The 19,144-nt window shown below is 39.9% G+C and overlaps 1 protein-coding gene across 8 annotated transcripts in view; it reads left to right on the top strand.

Moving 5' to 3' along the window:
• Positions 1-19,144, top strand: part of dgki (diacylglycerol kinase, iota) — a 74,814-nt gene that overhangs the window by 45,402 nt on the left and 10,268 nt on the right. For 4 of the 8 annotated variants that reach the window (XM_018694930.2, XM_018694933.2, XM_018694932.2 and 1 more), the window contains exons 8-30: positions 666-782; positions 1,272-1,346; positions 2,175-2,270; positions 2,737-2,819; positions 3,243-3,303; positions 3,891-4,004; positions 5,787-5,912; positions 7,101-7,179; positions 7,487-7,542; positions 8,540-8,602; positions 10,002-10,075; positions 10,519-10,630; positions 10,723-10,809; positions 11,871-11,983; positions 13,236-13,298; positions 15,154-15,254; positions 15,853-15,932; positions 16,237-16,281; positions 16,768-16,837; positions 17,381-17,421; positions 17,548-17,672; positions 18,012-18,037; positions 19,082-19,119. In XM_018694930.2, coding sequence (XP_018550446.1) covers positions 666-782; positions 1,272-1,346; positions 2,175-2,270; positions 2,737-2,819; positions 3,243-3,303; positions 3,891-4,004; positions 5,787-5,912; positions 7,101-7,179; positions 7,487-7,542; positions 8,540-8,602; positions 10,002-10,075; positions 10,519-10,630; positions 10,723-10,809; positions 11,871-11,983; positions 13,236-13,298; positions 15,154-15,254; positions 15,853-15,932; positions 16,237-16,281; positions 16,768-16,837; positions 17,381-17,421; positions 17,548-17,672; positions 18,012-18,037; positions 19,082-19,119 — 1,845 coding nt within the window. The remainder of the gene's footprint in view (positions 1-665; positions 783-1,271; positions 1,347-2,174; positions 2,271-2,736; positions 2,820-3,242; positions 3,304-3,890; positions 4,005-5,786; positions 5,913-7,100; positions 7,180-7,486; positions 7,543-8,539; positions 8,603-10,001; positions 10,076-10,518; positions 10,631-10,722; positions 10,810-11,870; positions 11,984-13,235; positions 13,299-15,153; positions 15,255-15,852; positions 15,933-16,236; positions 16,282-16,767; positions 16,838-17,380; positions 17,422-17,547; positions 17,673-18,011; positions 18,038-19,081; positions 19,120-19,144) is intronic. The other 4 variants (XM_018694936.2, XM_018694937.2, XM_018694934.2 and 1 more) reach the window with 3 other exon arrangements.

Below are 19,144 nucleotides of genomic sequence, written 5' to 3' on the forward strand. Positions count from 1 at the left end.
CTGGTTGCATTCACACCGTCAATAGGAACGCTGAAGTGACGTAAGCTGGCCAGCAGCTGGTAGTGCAATGTCAGCAGTGTTGCGTTGTATTTCCCTCATTGCATATACACTCAATAAAGCCTGGGCTTTGCTGTCAGTGCATTTGTCCAGGTTTTGTTCCATTTTTGTACAGCTGTTGTTTACACAGCTAACGTTATAATGGCAGTTGCCGGAGCTACATTGGATGATGTGTTTGAGCAATCGCCGTATACTTACGTCATTCAAAGTTCCTCTTGTGCTGGGAGAGCGAAAGTCCCTCAAAATGGTGTTTTAAGAAATATGAGTGTTCCCAGTTTTTGCAGTGCAGACACAGTAAAAAAAAAGAGAGAGTTCTCTAGCTGTTCTCAGAACTATTTAAAAGTTACCCCGGTCTGAAAACACCTAAAATGTTCTGTGGACTATTAAGAATACGGGGGCAGTGTTTCTGTAAAGACGCAACACAAATGGATAAAATCCCAGAAACAGATTTCTGAAGACCTGGGCGAATAAAACTAAAACTACACTTGGGTGTAATGGCCCTTTAAAAGGCAAAGTTCAGGACAGCTGTGGCTCAGTTGTAAAACTTGTCTTTGACAAGATGATTAGCAAAGAGGAAAAATAATAACAGGGATTGTTTTTTGTTGCAGTTCCACAACAAGGTGACGTGTTTCATGCTGCACCAGATCGAGGAGCCGTGTTCACTGGGGGCCCACGCTGGAGTCATAGTACCACCGTCCTGGATCATCAAAGTCAGGAAACCACAGGTGTACACACACACAGATAAACACACACTCCTATAACACAGCTCCCTCACTCACCAGTCAGTCCACTGGTGATGAAGTTCACCACCTGTCATTTGGTGACGTTAATGAGAAATGACTTGTTGGATCTAAATATAAAACTCTGAAAGAAGGACTGTGTCTGTGTGTGTTTGTGTGTGTGTGTTTGGCTATGATGTGATGTGAGCTGACACATGTCTGATCTGTCTGAGGGAACTCTGGGTTTGTGTCTCCCTCATCACACGCACACAAACAAACATAGACACACACACACACACACACACACACACACACACACATACACATACGTACATATATCCCACAGTCACATCACATGCTTCATTGCACTTTTAATTACCATCACAAGGGACACGGTGACAGTGAACTAACCACTGAACTTTGTGTGTGTGTGTGTGTGTATGTGTGTGTGTGTTTGTGTTTGTGTGTGTGTGTGTGTGTGTGTCTGTACCCCAGAGCTCACTTAAGAACTCTGCCAGGAGAAAAAAGCGAACATCTTTCAAACGAAGGACGAGCAAGAAGGGACTGGATGTAAGTAACACTGTGACTGTGACAGAGACATGTTATTTTTTTAATGTCACAGGTTCAGATTCACCGGGTCAGATTATTACTTCCTGTTCAAAATGTTTCCTCTGACCTAGCCTGAGGTTTCTTACATTTTTTATGGGGAGCTTCATTGTGTGATTCGATGGTCTAAGGACAGGGTTGTCATAATATCAGGCTATATAAATAAAGTTTGACTTGACTCGACTATAAAAGACAACAGCAGAAGGTATTTATCTATGTGTGATTTATTCAACTCAAGTAAAATTCAACAAAAACAGAATAAAAACGTCGACCATGACAGGGTTGTCAGCCCTTTACTTTCACAACAAACATGAATGAACCTGGACTTATGTTGTGTCGTGTTTAATTATCTATTGAAAAAAAACATTGATTGTCATGAATTTGATTTATTATTTATTCACTTTTATCATTTCTTATAATAATTTCTTTAATTTGGCAGACGGAGACATCTGTATGAGGGTCTGTTTGTCTGTAAATGTCTCCACTGTGCATGTATTATATATGGGAAACAGGTTATTTGTCTTCATGTGTCTTTTTTTCCAATGTTTGATCAAAATTTTTCTCTGTTTTCAAACTAATTATTTATTTGCCTCTGCTGTATAAATAAGCATTATTAACACTGGTAGTTGTAGTAGTATAATTACATCACAATTTGCTTCATAAATGACTTAAAGGGTTAGTTGCTTATCAGACTAACTGACTGATTGACTTACATTCTTACTGTAGACTGAATTTAAAGAAAGATTTTTCCACTTGTTGCACATCTTTTTCTGTCTGTGTCTCTGTCCTCAGGAGTCTAAATGGCGTCCGTTCATGTTGAAGCCTCTCCCTTCTCCTCTCATGAAGCCCATCTTGGTTTTTGTCAATCCCAAGAGTGGAGGCAACCAGGTGGGTGAACTGATTCATCTTTTATTTTCATATGTTTTAGACACTGGACAGGATGAGTGTCAGATTAAGCAAACAACCCTTCTACTAAACACTGTCGTAATACAGATAACAATCATGATATTATCAGGTCTTAACACAAGTTTATTAATTAAATCTCAACAGGATGTTGTGAGGTGATTTATTTCAAATGATGTGAAAAATCTTTGTGCTGCAGCTTTTATCAGGCAGCTTGAGCCAGTAGCCTACATGTTCTTATTATTAAAATCTGCCAGTCACCAATGACAGAACATTTAATTAGGAAGATGTCAGTTCAGAGGGGATTAGTTTTATCAGATCAACTGAATTTACTGAAAAACTTCATCATCATCATCATCATCATGATAAAATCTCACTGGATTTTAATGATATTAACCCATCAAAACAAGGTCTTTTTAAAGCGTTTAAGGTTGTATTTCTGTCTCTGTAGGGTGCCAAGGTGTTACAGATGTTCATGTGGATCTTGAACCCACGACAAGTCTTTGACCTGTCACAGGGTGGACTGCGAGAGGCGTAAGTACCTTTTACTGTTGGCCTTCTGTTAAACATCATGCTCCTACACATTAAGAATAAAGTCAGGAAGAGAGACAGTCTGCTTTTTTAACTAGGTAACAGTTGTTCATGTAAAGAATGACCCTAGACTGAAACAGTGTTTTCTATAGCCAACTGAGTAAGAATTTTCTACTTCAGTATTCAATTCATATCACACTATCATCACAATCCACTGCTGGGCGAAAAATACCGTATCTTCAGTTTGTAGTCATTATCCTCTTTTATTCGTTCAAACACACTGCCCATGGGTTGAGCAATTTTCATGAGACTTGGACCAATTACACCCACTCGACACCAATCAGCGCTGCTTTCTGCCAGAGGAACCTTGTGTTTTTATTCTGCAACCAAGCCTCTCTCTGCTGTGTGCGCTCTGTGAATTGTCAGGTTGGAGTTGTATCGGAAAGTGCCAAATCTGAGGATCCTTGCCTGCGGAGGGGACGGGACGGTAAGACTCTGATCTGTTCTATTCTGTTCTGTTTGTGTCACAGCCTCACTCACTGAACTGAAATATGGCAGAACAGTATATATTACCCATGATCCCCTTCTCCTTCTGGAGCAGGAGGTGCTGACACTTTAACAAACACACCAAACTCCATTTAGATTTCTTGATATTTTCAAAGTTCCCGGCTGGATATCAGAGATGAACACTGCTTTTTAATGACTTCTAAGTCTTTTGAACTGATCTACAGTCAGTGGCCTGAACTGATTCCAGCAGTTTAGGCCACTGACTATCAATCAGTGAGAGATCCTACTCTGACTTGTCAACCTCAGCCAAGTGTTAAAACTTTTTAACTAAATTTTGAGATTTTTTAAAAAAGTTTCCCCTCAGGTTTTTCATTCACAAATTGGAAATGTGCTTAAAGGCAAGTGAATGGAAACCCAGCTTTTTGTTTTTCTTCTCCAATTTCATTCTTTCAATCTATGAATTAGGGATAGACAGTTTGATTACTGTAGATTATGTTGTGTTTTAGCCATAAATCCCATGTGTCCTGTTGTAAATCCTATACATGTATATCCTATACATATCTGTAGGTGGGGTGGATCCTGTCTGCTCTCGATGAGCTGCAGATGAACCCCCAGCCTCCAGTCGCTGTTCTTCCTCTGGGAACAGGAAATGACCTCGCCAGGACGCTCAACTGGGGTGGGGTGAGTTCTTTAGCCTTGACTTTCTGCCACAGAGTTGACAGAGAGGAGCGACAGGATGTGGGCAGCTTCTCCTCCCTGTACTCACTCATTCACAAGCGTCTGTTATGTCTGTTTAATGACTTTGAGGTCAGATTATTTATCCACATTGTGATTATAATAAATTGGATCAAAGTGCAGTTATCTCTGTGGTGTTATTGCAGCTGGAAAACAATATTAAGATGCAGCTAAGAAAAATGAAATGTTATGTTTTAATCCATCTTTTTTAAGTTCCCCAACTTTATGGAGGTGTAATATTTAGCTGCTGAAGTTCCCTCTAAGGGTTTAATGCTCAGAGTTGCTGAACCTTAATCAAATATAATACACTATTCCTATTTAGGAAGAAGGAGGCTCTTGCAGATCTCTTTCTAAAATAAGGTGAAGTGCTGAAGCATCAAGAATCAGCCCCTTGACAAACACACACACTGTTGCATTGCATAAGTGTACTGCAACATAGAAGAAGAGACCTTTTACAAGCACCCACATTCTTCCATTAGGCTTTTCTTTAGACCAGTTATGTGGGCTTGTAGCGGTGATAATACATCAAATACATCTCTCTGTATTAGTCAAAAGTCTGAGTCAAAAACCTCAACTGTTATTTCTGTCTTTTTTAAAACACATTTCATTGTGTTTTCCTGATAATATCAAATGTTTTCTCGTGGATTTATTCATAAATTAACACAGAAATGTCAGTCATCTCAGTGGAAATAGGTCTGGGATGGGGTTGGCTCAGTCTGTGTGAACCAAGGGCAAGTGAATGACTGTGGCGTCTGCAGCAGTTCAGTGTAGAAACACTCCTGATGCAGAGAGATACAGGCGCTTTGAACAAAGATGGAGCTGAATTCATATCTACCATGTGTGTGATTAGTGTAATTAGCGTCCCGTTTGTCCTCTGTTTCATTTCTGACCGCACGAGTTTTTATCTTTAGTTCTCGTTTCCCTTTCCTTTTCCATTTCCTGTCCTTTGTTTGCCTTTTTCCTCTTCCCCTTCTCTGCCCTTCCTTCTTTCCTTTCCCTTCCCTCTAACCTGTCTTTTCCTTTTTATTTCCTTTTTTTCCATTGCCCTGTCTCCCTTTCCTTTCCTTCCCCCTATTTTCTTAACCCCCCCCCCCTTCCCTTTCATCCCCTTCCTTTTCCTTCCTCTTCATTCCTTATCTTTCCCCCTGGTTTCTCTCCTTTCCCTTTTCTCCTCCTTTCTCATCTCTCTCTGACTCAGTCCTGTTACTACCTGCTGCATCTGCCTCCGACCTCTCCCCCATCTCTCTCTGTGTGAGTGCGAATGTCCCTGTGACTTGCCGTGTGTCGAGTGTTAGCTCTGCTGTGTGTATTTGTGTGTTTGTGCATCTCAGAGGAGGCCCCTGCTGACGAGCGCTACTATCATCAGACTGTTGTCTCCTTGTGTGTATTTGTGTGTCACTGACTTCCTGACCTGACCCTGAGGGAGAAGAAAATGCGATGGAGGGAAGAGTAGGAGGGATGAGAGGGAGGGATTGATTGATGGAGAGATGCAGGAGTAAAGCCTAAATGATCACTTGCTGAAAGACAATCATCCTAATCCCCTCTTTCTTTCTTACCATATATTTCCCTGCCCTTTTCTCGTCCGTCCTCAAATGTGATAGAAAGATGACATTCAGAATATATCAAGTTCAACTTCAGGGTCACCAAACTTTAACTGCTGCTTGTATATGGTACATAATAAAACTCTCTTATCGCTCTGTGTTTGTTTGTGTCTCTGTCTCTCTGCAGGGCTACACAGACGAGCCAGTGTCCAAGGTTTTGTGTCATGTGGAGGATGGTTCGGTTGTGCAGCTGGACAGGTGGAACCTCCTGGTGGAGAAAAGTGCCACCCAGCCAGAGGAGGGAACACAGAAGGTCAGACGTCAGGTTGGAGTATGGATTGGTTAAGTGGGGTGTATGTGTGTGTGCTGTAATAGTACTTGCTTTAATCACACTGTGTGGACAGACAAAAAGTTGGACCTTACAATTTGAATTGTTCGTTTGAGGGTTAAGATCAGTGCTGGATAAAATAATAGATTTTCCAGTCAATCACACTTTTTATTCGAATGATTCGGTATTGATCCTTGAAATCCTGACGTGGAGCTGACTATCTGTGTATCTAAATGTTATGTGTACACGTGTTTAGCTGTTGGAAGTGGTTCAATTCAGGCTTCAATAAAAGTTTCAGTCTGCTTTGCCCATGCAAACCTTTTATTTTTGCAGCTTTATTTTATTTATTTATTCTCCACACTGATTCAACCTCCAACCTCAGTGATAAACAAATACAGAGAGATTAATAATTCTCTGATGGTGATAGCTCAAAACTGAACATTATTATCTTTGTAAAGGTAAAATCTATGCCTTAGCTGTTGTATTGGATTGCGTTAGATTTCACAAGTGTCTCTAAAAAGTGGCCACTGAGTGTATAAGTCGTCCATTTTCCAGTATTTTACATATCGATCATTTTGCAGTCTTGTGGTTAAAGTCCAGTTCTTTATACAGTTTATTTCGTTGCCAGTTGTAGTCCAGTCGTCCTTTCTTAGAGGGTTTGGCCGTGACTATTTCCATGTGACTGCGTTCTTGTTCAGGCTGCCGAGACTTTTTAAATCCTGCACTGTGTAACTTTTGTCTCCTCCTTCTGGCAGTGACAGTAATTACACAAACACTATCAATAATTCCTAGATTCTTCTGCCATAGTCTCCACCATACTTCTAGTTGCTGCAGCCTACTCCCCTCTCCTCGCCACAGGCACCAGATTAACAACTCTGTATTACTATGAAATACGGAGAGATTTACAGAGACTGTCAGCTTAGTAAACCCTGACACTCAACGCAATGTGCTTACAAGTGGCAGTAATGAGTGTGTTTGTCTGTTAGAAGTAGAAGTCCATGCAGAAACTGTGTTGAAATACGAAAGTGTGGACACAACATGCAAATGTGGATATGAGAATCACTAGATGGAGGGACATAATGATAGGCATTAGGGTGCTGAGCCAGGATATGAGCTGTCTTTGTATAATATTTATGCTAATGCTCACTTTGATATTTTTTCCTGTGTCCTCAGCTGCCTCTGAATGTGTTCAACAACTACTTCAGCCTGGGCTTCGATGCTCATGTCACCCTGGAGTTCCACGAGTCCAGAGGTTGGTGAGATCTATTTTAATGTCGTTTCACCCCACATTAACTCTATTTATATTCCATTAAGTCCTTCTCTTTTCCCATTAATGCATCATACTCCGCTGTTGTAAAGGAAAAGATGAGCGGAGTAAGATAAAATATTAAAAGGGACACATTCAGAAACACAATTGTGCATTCATGCATGCACAAATGAGTCAGATTTTCTCACTGTGTTACTTTACGCCTCTGTGTCTTTCTTTTTTTTTCATTTCTAATTTCACTATCATTGTAGCATATTTAATGCACTCTCCATATTTTTCTATGTCTTTCCAGAGGCCAACCCAGAAAAGTTTAACAGTCGCTTCCGCAACAAGATGTTCTATGCAGGAGTGAGTGTCCCACTTGACTTACTTCACAAGCTCACATACACAAACATGTACAAAACTCATGCAGCCTAAATTTTTCCATCTTCCTCTGCTCTCTCCGTCTGTCTTAATAAGACACAGACACATGTCAAGCATGGTATAAGAAGGGGAATTAGAGAAAAGAGAGGTAAAAATCAAACCATTAAACAGAATTTTTACAGTCCTAACTCTAATTGGAAGTTGTGCTATCTTGCTAAATTTCTTTGCATATACTAGTCTTTTTGTATTAAGGGACCATTTTGAAATAGGGTTGTATGAGGTACTTGCCCATACTCAGTTTATTGCCTGCAGTGGATTTCGGTGGCGAGCTCCCAGTTTGGAGAAACAGGCACAGAAGCTTAAATATCAGTTTGCAGATCAGCTGTTTGGGTCCTGCGGTCTGTGGAAGAGACATCAAGTAAAAGAAAATAAAAATGAGTGATAAGACAGCATGCCATTTACTGTGGAGATAAATGATTTGTGCCTCATATAACCCCTCTTCAAATAATCCAAACTATTCCTATTCCAGTCTCAGTAATTCAAGTAGAACTATGTCCCATGTACCTCAATAAACACTCAGACATTGTGATTTTCAATAATTCATTTTGACCTTTTATTCTGTGTGTGCACTGATTGCTGAATTTTTGATCAGCAGTGATCAATTACAAATTCATTCCCAGCTTGTTTGTTATGTTTTTTTTGTTTTTTTTTTTCCAAAATTATAACTTTAACAAACCTTATAAAATCTTACATTTAGTTTTTGGGAACCTGCAGATATTCTGTGAAGGATGTGAAAAGGAAGGAGGATGATGGGTGGGAATTGGAGAGGAAGCATGTAGGGGAGTTATCTCTTTTTAATGAGGGAAATGTAATGAACTGTAATTCTGTTTGATTGGGTCGTTTTCTCTGTGTGTGTGTGTGTGTGTGTGTGTGTGTGTGTGTTTGTGGGTCCTTTTCTCTGTTTGTGTGTGTGCGTGTGCAGGCTGCATTCTCAGATTTCCTCCAGAGAAGCTCCAGGGATTTGTCCAAGCACGTCAGAGTGGTGGTGAGTGTTAACACGCTCTCTCTCAGTCTGTATCGTTTTCCATGTCGACATGTCTGAACAGCAGGTTGGCCGGGTGATTAAAAAGATCGTCCTTCAACTGCTCGTTTAACATCCGCCTCGCTGAAGTGTCCTTCAGCAAGAAGCTGAAATCCTCTCTCACCACAGACACCACCACTCTGTCACTGACCCTGACCACTGACCTCGTACTAAATAAGAAATAACATGCTTCACTGACTTAAAACAACTAGCAACTGTGCTAATTCTGTATTTTAGAACTAACCCTGTAACACCTGAACAATCACTCCTTCACGTTTTACAAAAAAGCTAATTTTCATATTTGCAGATGGAAATGCTTTTACAGCATAATCCTTAAAGGTGCTATGTGTAAGTTTTTGCTGTCGCCACATAGCCAACGTTAGCATCAACAGGCTGTTTCCTTACCAAGAGCTTCAGTCAGTGTTACCTTTAGACAAGAGATTAGAGTATGTGCTCTGAGCAGCGCTATTTCTTGATCCTCTCATGTTGGACCGAGGGCAGACTGGACACTACAGTCACTCACTCTTGCAAAGCGATGTTACAAGACAGGGCTAGCTGGTTAGCATTCGTCGAATAAAAGGAATGATATAATGATAGAACTAGAAGCAAAACAATATTAGTGTTGTTTTCACTGCTGGAGACAGCTCTTGGCGAGTAAATGCTGAACTCACAATGTTTTTTCTACACTGATAAATAAACAGCTGTCATTGCTAACATTGGCTACATCGCAATAACAAAAACTTACATATATATTGTTTAAAAACTATATTTGGCACATTTTATTTGAAATGGAACTGTCACAAACCAAGGTCACTTTTCATATTTCAGCAGCATCCTTTTCCAGATTTATTTTAAAAAACTTAATCTAAGGTCCAAAAGATTTGGCTGAAAGCTCTGGAAACACCTAGTAAGTGGACCTTGAGTTAGGAATTTTTGCTCCAGCTAGTATTTCCAAGGTGAAAAATGAAGTTTGGTCTTTAGAGAGAGTTTTCATATTAGATGTTTGATAATGTGGGCCCAGGTCTACAGTTCTTCTTGAGGGTACAGTATATGCTACGCAGAGCTGAGTGGGAGCAAGACCTTCACCTGTATCACTTACTTTCCACCTCCCACATCAAAACAGGTTTAAGGCTGAGACTGAAAGCACTGAAACTGAGAATGAAAACCGAGAACTGAGAGTGAAGCTTGGAGCGACATGTCAAAGCAACTGAAGGATCTGAGAGTGAACATCAGTTGTTTTTAACACAGTTTAGTTAGAAGAGTATAACCTCCTCTGTTACAGCTTGTTTGCACACTATGTTCAGTTATGGCAAACCAGTTATGGTAAACCACGAATCACATTTTCACATTCTCTCTTCCTCAGTGTGATGGTACAGATCTAACCCCCAAGATCCAGGAGCTGAAATTCCAGTGCATTGTGTTTCTAAATATTCCCAGGTAGGTGAATAACATAAGCTGGCATCTTTCATCAGTAAGCAACATATTTCACCGGGGTCATTTTCATGGCCAGAAATTCTAGTTAATTCTAATTATTCACGGTTTTACTGGAGTGAAAAAAAAACCTTTGAAACAGCATTAAGAAAATCAGAGACACTGCAGCTCTCTAGTGAACACTAGAATGAAATTCCTTCAAGTGGATTAGGAGCTCCTGAAGGCAGAGACAGGAGGTCTCATTCAGGTTTCGTACTCTGACTGCTGAAGCTGTTGACTTAAAACCTTCCACACCAGCCTGGAGTTACGACGTTTCTCTGGCCAGACATTAAAATAATGACAAGGGAGATGATTCTGACTGGGAAGCATTCGATCTGATATTTGAGTTGTTGCATATTTGATTTTTTTTTTTTTTTTTTTTTTTTTTACATGTGTATCTGTGTGTGTAGGTACTGTGCTGGCACCATGCCGTGGGGAAACACAGGCGACCACCGGGATTTTGAACCGCAGCGTCACGACGACGGCTGCATTGAGGTTATCGGCTTCACCATGGCTTCATTGGTGAGAGAGACACAGGATTCAGAAATGTAACGGAACAGGGTGGTGTGTTGTAATGTTATCACTGAGGTGTAAGTCTCCCTGTTGTCCACCAGGCAGCGCTACAGGTTGGCGGTCACGGAGAGAGGCTTCACCAGTGCAGAGAGGTCGTATTAACCACCTTCAAGACTGTACCTGTTCAGGTGAGTAGACTCAGTCTCTGGCAACACAACTAGCCAAATAAGACAAGAAAAATATGTTTTTGCAGCAGAATTCCAATTAAAAGTAAGAAAGAAAGATTTTAGAAAAGTGTTTACACAGGTATAGAATGTGAACATAGCATACAGATTTTCTTACAAAATCCATTAAATGTCAATGTGACTTGTTTTCACTGCATTTCACACAATGTGGACATGAAATGGAGAGTAAATGTTAAATGTAGATATTAATAAATATTTTAATTTCCTAATTCCTAATTTCAGTAGTCTTTGTACGCCTCTGCACTACTCGTCCATTCCATTCTCATGAACGTCACACGTCAGGAAGATAAACTTATTAGATTTTGGTGGTCAGAGGTCAAAGGTTACTGTGACCTCACGAAACTTGTTTTTGGCCAGAACTCAAGAATTAATTTGCTAATCATAACAAGATTTCTCACTAATGTTTATCAGGAAAAAATGATAAAGTGATGATATGTTATATCCAAAAGGTCAAAGGTCAGCTTCACTGTATAAACACTTCCCTGGCTGTTATTCAAAAATGTAACTCCGTATTTCACATTTGGTTGGATACTGAATTGGTGACACTGATCTTGACACTTTAAAACTGTGGCAATTGTTTTAGGAGTGTGAAGAGTGTGTGTGTTAAGCATCCACATTTTAGAATTTGTAGCTTCTTTGCACATCGAAGTCTGGACAGATGTGGATGAAAAGTGCAACCTGACGGGTTGGCAGAGGCATACAACCGGCGTTATTCTAGTTCCATAATAAAACTTAAATTGTTTGCCACCAAATCAGACTAACTTAAGGGTTTAAAGATTAATATATTTTTAATTGGTTAACCTATCATCAGCAGGTAATCAATGATTATGACTACCTGGTATCTTATTGGCCTCAGCTCTGTTGCTGTATCATGACTGCTCAGCTCACTGTCAGATATAATCAGGCAACATGAAACACCTGCAATATCACGTTCCATTTAATCACTGCTTTGTCCTTTTAACAGTGATCCCTGTGTCTGTGTGTGTGTGTGTGCATGCACATAGGTGGACGGTGAGCCGTGCCGACTGGCTCCATCCACTCTCCGTATCTCCCTCCGAAATCAGGCCAACATGGTCCAGAAGAGCAAGAGACGCACCTCTGTGCCCCTGCTCAACGAGTGAGTCATTTACACAACAACACACACACACACACACACACACACACACACACAGACAGAGGAACTAGGCCAGCAGTGTTGTAAAAGCCCGGGTTTGCACTGAGTGAGTCACACAATCTGTTTAGCGGGGAGCTGACATTCACTCCTCTCAATGTCCCACGTCTCTTCAGCTTGCCAAAAAAAAAAAAAAAACACAATCACAGGGAGGGAGGGATGTGTAATGTCGTTCACTCAGATTAATCAAAACAAAAAAGCACCGGGGGTATCTCCAGTGACACGGCAACATGTGATACCTTGTGGTTTTCTCCTCAGCTGAGAACACAAGGAGATGTTTATTGATTCTCTCAGCAGCAGTGCAGTACTGTGGTCAGCCTCACACAATGATTATATCTACGACTGTTCTCCACACTAACACTCCTCCATCCCTGTGACACTAATAATTCTTCATGTATATCTCTGTGTATATATATATATGTGGGTCTATTTTCTACTGTGCGTTAAAGTCTACAGGCTACAGTAAACGTGTGCATGTGAGAAACCGTAAACACTAGAAGATAATTATCTGTAGCTGCAGTAACTAGTGTCTCTGCTCGATGTACTGCTCTGCTACTGTGCTATCAATGTTTGTCTACTTACCTCTGGGCTTCTCTCCGTCTGTTCCTCCTCCTCCTCTTTTTGTCTTGTCTCCTCTCATTCTCCACTTCTTCTTTCCTTCAAAACTTCCAATGTCTGTAAACTCTTTTTGATTATTTATTATTTTGTTTACATTTGTTTATCTTCTCTCCTTTTGTTCATTTCCTTTGTCCTTCTACTTTGGTCTTCTCTTGTTTTCTGTCCTCTCTCTCCTGTGCTCCCTTCGGTTCCTCCTCACTGTCACATCCTCTCCTCTTCTGTTCTTCTCTCCTCTCCTTTTCTCGTCCTCTCTATCTCCTTCTCCCTAATCCCTTTCCTTCTCTCCTCATCTTCTCTCTTCCTATCCTTTTCTTATTTTCTCTACTTCTATCTCTATTTCTCTTTTCTCCTGGTCTTCTCTCCTCCTCTCATCCTCATCTCCCCCTTGTTATCTCTTTGCTCTTTTCCTTGTCTCCTCTCCACTCCTCTCTTGTCTCCTCCTCTCTACCTCCTCTCTTTAACTTTCATCTCCTTCCTTGTTGCCTCTCCTCTCCTCTCTCCTCTCCTCTCCTCCTCTCTGCCATACATTCCTCCTCTCCTCTGTGTGTGTGTGTGTGTGTGTGTGTGTGTGCGGCCGTAGTATTCAGAAGGTGTGTGCAGCTGATCTGCGCCGCCTCTCTGCTCCCCCCGACTCCTTCTCTGTGTAAGTACCTTAGCCCTCTGTCACTGTATGTGTGTGTGTGTCACTTTGTGTTTGTGTACATGTGAACGAATGAGTCGATGTTGTGTTGTGTCCTTGTTTTGTCTTGGGTTCGAACAGTATTTGATTAATATCTGATTATACTGATGATATTTATTTTTATTAAAGACTAAGATCCCTTTTGTTTAACCAGAAACATCACTATATATCACTACCAGACTCCATTGTCATTTTACTGCGCAGAACACAGGAGCTGCTGGAATAGAGATTATATTACTGTGGTACTGAGTCTGGTAGTGATATATAGTGATGTTTCTGGTTAAACAATAGAAATAAGGCCTAAGTTCAAATATCCAAGAGCTATCATTTCAAAACTTCCCCACTTTTATCTTCTAAAAAAATGAGCTATTTATCACAAATTTTTCCAAAGGAGTCGTCTGTCATTTCTCCCATCAGTAAACTTCCAGTCAAATGTAGAATATATATTGTAAATTACCCCAAAATATATTTATATTTAGTATTAGTTCAATGCTCTTTTAAAAGTTCTTTTATTACTGATACACAATAATGATTTTACAGCATCAGTCTTAACAAATTAATATCAGTGCTGCTCAGGGCTGTTGCTATTATGAAATTTTAGATGACAATGAATTGTCATACAAATAATGATTTAATTGTTCATTTTATGGCACTTATTTTATCACCAATATAAATCCGTGATTATAATGTCAATAGATGCTCATCAAAAAGTGGCTAGAAGTTAAACAGTTGGTGGCACTACATCTCCACTCGTGTGCCATTAAAGTAATAAAACTAAAACCAAAAAACATATACTCTATACAGATGAATAATAGTTATTTACAATAATGGCTGTCAGCTCCAGTAATTGTCATCAGGCTGCCAAAAACTCATACTGGTCGAGCCCTGGTTGAGTCGTGTTGTGCTGAATGGCAGTTTTTGTTGTGTTTGTTAGTAATAAGTGAACTGAGTGACAGAGAGAGAGTGTGTATGGCAGCATGCTGAAGCCTTCCTACCTCTCACTGTGCTTCTGCCTCTTTGTTTTGACGTTTTTCCGGCTGTAGTCCTTTTTACCTTTAACTTCACCCTGAGCTGTGATCTGATTTATACCTGCACCAGTCCTCAGCTCTCACTTGATGTCCGTGCCCTCCCCCAGAAAAGCTATTTTCATAATTTTGCATCAGCTTTGACTGAGAAGAATTAACATGTTAATATAATGTTCTTAAATTTGTCAACCTCTCTGTTCCTTTGCAGGTAAGGTTTCTATTGTTTGAGTTTTTGAGCCTGGGTAGATGGGTGATTTTGCCGACAGCTGCCGTGCTGTGCGACCCACAGTGTTCTCTCACTGTACTTTTGCTTATCGCCCACTATGCTTTTTGATGTCAGTATCCTTCTTTCATCAACCTCCGTCCTCGCTGAAGGCAGCATTGCCCACAAACATTGACTTTAAAATGTTGGCCCACCTCAAACTCAAACACAGAATCAGGGTCGTGACGCAGGAGGATAGCAGAGCCCTTCATCTCCTTCTTTATTCTACTGGAGGGAGTGTTAACTACTTTTTACAACCTCCACTTATTGAAAATGTTAGACTTCAAAACTCAAACTTAAAAAAAGTTCTAGGCTGTAACAGTGAGTGGAATAAAATGAGAGAGATGAGAAGCTAAATGTCATTAATGTTGCAAAAGCTCAGATTTGTGACGTGAGCGTGTCTATGCGTGTCTGTGCGTGCATGTATGCGAACTGTATGTGCGTCCCTATTGTTGTATGTTTGGACATGTTTGAACTGTGTGTGTGTGTGTGTGTGCACGTACATGCACTGGTGTGTGTGTGCCTTTTCTAGTCCTCACGCAGTTCCAGATCGTCTGCGTCTGCGAGTGAATCGGATCAGCCTCCAGGAGTATGACAGACTGCAGTACGACAAAGAGCGACTTCGAGATATTTGTAAGACTTTGTGTGTGTTTGTCAGAGAAATGGTTAAAAGTGACTCCAGTTTATATTGAATATATAGATAGTGTATCACATGACTGAACCTGAACCTGTAGGTGATTGTCTGTAGTTCTCCTGAGCTCTGTGAAATGTTTTCACATCTTTCAGTTTCCTGTGTTGTTTCTAGTTGCAGCAGGCAGAACACATTTTAACCAGACAGAGAAAGACACATGTAGTAGAGCATATAGCAGCTGAAGAGCCAAATATTTACCACAAGAGACTTAAACACAGAGCTGAAAGAAGAGTGGATATTGGACTTGCACTCATCAGGTGGACACACATGTCTCTTTAAATGAAAGCTAATGTTGCTCCATCTCTACCAAATGTGTAAATAAACAAGTGTCTGCCAAGTAAACTTATACCCTATAAACTTATAAACAACCCTAAACTTAATCTGTGATAGGTGGTTAGTGTTTCCTGTTTGTTTCTGCTGCCCCCAAGGGGCAAAAAATCAGCTACTGCAGGTTTAACTTGTATTACTGTGTAAAGTGTGTGTGTGTGTGTGTGTGTGTGTGTGTGTGTGTGTGTGTGTGTGTGTGTGTGTGTGTTGCAGCCATCCCAGTAGGTATTGTGGTGGTAAGAGGAGACTGTGACCTGGAGACATGCAGACTTTATATTGACAGATTACAAGAGGCAAGTCTTCTCCTTTATCCTCATCACTGTCATCATTATGATTATCACTTTAATTTTCCTCTTCCCCACCTCCATCTTTCTTTCTTTCTCCTCTTCATCATTATTTCATGATGCATGCGGCCTCATCACAGTTATTTATAGATGGATAAGCGACCGGCACCACTGGGAATGCAGAGCTGTTGTGTAGCTGTTGTGTCTCATGTCAGGGGCTGGGGAAACATTCACTAACCGAGTGGAAGTTCTTTTTTCCTGTATATGCTTTGGCTGTTTGTTAACCTTGAAACCTGTCTGCTGTGCTTGCTAGGATTTACACCAGGCGCCATCTACTGGCCACAGAGTGCACTATCAGGTATATGACTTTTGGGTGTCTTTCTGCAGGGAAAAGAGTTTATTAAAAGAGATTATTATTAGTTTTGACAGCCTTAGAAGCTATTTACTATGTATTTAAAATATCTAAATATCTTTTTACAATGCTTAAAATCTGTGCCATACAGTCATAATATTTGGGCAGTATTGAATAAAACAGAGATTCTTTAAAATTAGGAATTTCCCCACAAAAAAAGAAGCTACACACAGTAAATGAGCTGTAGGCTTTACAGACTGACACCCATGTTGAGTAACTTCCTTTCTGGCTCCCGTCCAAAACAACAATTGAATAATACACCGTCTCATTGTCCTGATTGTCTCCGTCTTGTTATTGTTTAAACACTCAAAAACAATACTAGAAGTAATTTCTCCCTCTGTCTACTTTCTCTTTCTTCTGATACTTCCCTTTGTGAGTCTATTGTCCAGTGAAGGTAAAGACCTAATTGTCTGTTGTTTTTTTTGTCTCTAGGATGAGAGCAGAGGTGTCCCCAGGACTAGCTCAGCCAGTCGACTCTCTCCCAACTGGAGCTTCTTGGATTGTGAGTGGCTGAAACACTGACGGATGTTGACAGAAAATGAAATGTTTTTTTGTTTTTTTTTTAGATAAGGGATAGAGATAAAGACAGAAAAGATTTTTTACACCAAATAAGATCTCCATTCATGTAATTTTTTTATACTGTAAACAACCTTGGAGAAACAGAATAATTTCCATTGTTGCTGTCACTTCTGACTCTTCATCAAAAAAGTTGAATCAAACAGTCGTAGTAGCAGTCTACACTTTCATTTTCCACTCAGAAAACTCTCTCCACATCCAAAGCACATATTTTTAGATCCTTTCTAAACTAAATATGTTCTCTGTTCTAAATTGGTACCTTTGTTTTGTTTTGTTTTAAAGCTTTTTTCTTAACATAGTAACAAAAACCTTCAACAAAGGACATGATAGGCTGATAAGATTATTCAGCAAGGAGTTAAACTAGATAAATGAGATCAAATAATGTGTAAAATAATACATTATTGTCCAGGACATGATAAAAAAATACTCAGACATTCAGCCTATTGACATGCTTGTTTCTGCTCTACAGCCACATCAGCCGACCGCTTCTATCGTATTGACAAGGCTCAGGTAAACGCTGTGTACTTCCTTTTTTGGTGTTGGAATGGTTTGATTTAGACTGAGATGTTAATGTTTCTCAGCTCTGTGTTTACTGATTTTACCAGTGTGTGATCATGTTGTTGTTGTTGTTTTTAGGAGCACCTGCACTTTGTGACAGAGATTTGTCAGGATGAGGTTTTTATCCTGGACCACGAGGGACCTGTGGTGAACCAGGGGTCGTGCGCGGGTATGCCTGATCTGGTGGTGGAACCTACAGCTGGGTACGTTAGCAGACACACAGCAGATATAGGAGACATACACTGGTTTTTTAATCTTTATTTAACCCTAAATATTACTCACTATTACTCAAGACTCTTAATTAAATAAACAGAGTGATATTCATGTGCTTTGACTAAATATTATATAGAAAACCACTGAAACGATTCATCATGTGATAAATGGTTGATTATTTATCATTTAGCAAAAAGAAATTACAAATTAAGCTCATATATAAAGATGTGCTACTTTTCTCTGTTTTATATTGCAGAGTGAAATAAAAGCAGTGAAATAAAAGTTTTCTCTACATACATTTTAACTCCCTCTGTCATTTTTCTTCCCAGTGCTCCACTGACACCTGAGGAACAAGGTATAACACAAACACTCACACTCCTTCTTTTAAGGTATAAAAATGTATTTGTTGTAATTTACCACATTTTATCTGTTTTGAAACCAAAAGTGGAACTTTGGCAGAAAAATATCCTTCTTTATTTCCATGGGAATAGGTTGCACACAGGCAGAGGATGACTAGACATGCATCATTAAAGCTAACTGTTGGTGTGTTTTTTCCTCTGTATAAAATATGAACAGATGTTGGCAGTTGGAGGGGCTTTTAAAAACAGGTTTCAGATCTTTTATATTGCCTCGCTCCAGCTTGTGAAGCTTATAACAAAACAGTCCTTGGACGTTCTCTAGAGACCAGCTCTGGAGCAGTTTAAGGATGTTTATTGTGACCTGGTTACTTTGTTCTCATGTGTTTGTGATTCCCGGTACTCTCCAGATTAATGAACCTGTTTTTCCTCATCCAACATGTTGTTTTTGTTTGTCCACTTTCAGTTTTGTTAGCAAACCACAAGCACAAGACCTGAAACAGTCGATTTAACACTGTCCACTCTCTGTGTTAGCAGCAGGAAGTGTGTCTGCTTTTCATGTCTCTTCATGTCTCTCTGTTTATAATTATGTGTTTCACTGTTCTGCTGGTCTTAAATTCATTTCTACAGAGTCATCAGTTTGGCTTTCTGTGCTTAAAATGACTCATAAAAACACAAAATATCACTTTGGAAACTTATTTATTTCTGAGATCCTTCTCTATAAATATAAATAAACACAAACACACTACACTACTACAGACATGTTGTTTTAGTTGAGGTCATTCCTCTTAAGTGTTTTTTTATTTTGATACTAGGGGCACATTGATCTCCCCGGAGATAAGCTAATTATACTGTTACAAGGAAGTAACCTGAATCCTCACCTGAATTCCTCACAAGTCAGTGGATTCGTAAGAAAGTGAAACACAAAGTTGAAGAGGCTGTAATATTCAGGAGGAGCTGTGTATCCATGGAAACTTGGAAAGTTTGTAGAAATCAGTCTGTCTCATTCCACATGATGACATGACGTCTTTGTGTGTTTACAGCTTTGTTGACGGCTGCCAGTTCCGGGGATCTTTCTATGGTAAAATCACACACACTGTCCAGGA

Source organism: Lates calcarifer, linkage group LG18, assembly GCF_001640805.2.
Source record: "Lates calcarifer isolate ASB-BC8 linkage group LG18, TLL_Latcal_v3, whole genome shotgun sequence".
Classification (NCBI taxonomy): Eukaryota; Metazoa; Chordata; class Actinopteri; family Centropomidae; genus Lates; species Lates calcarifer.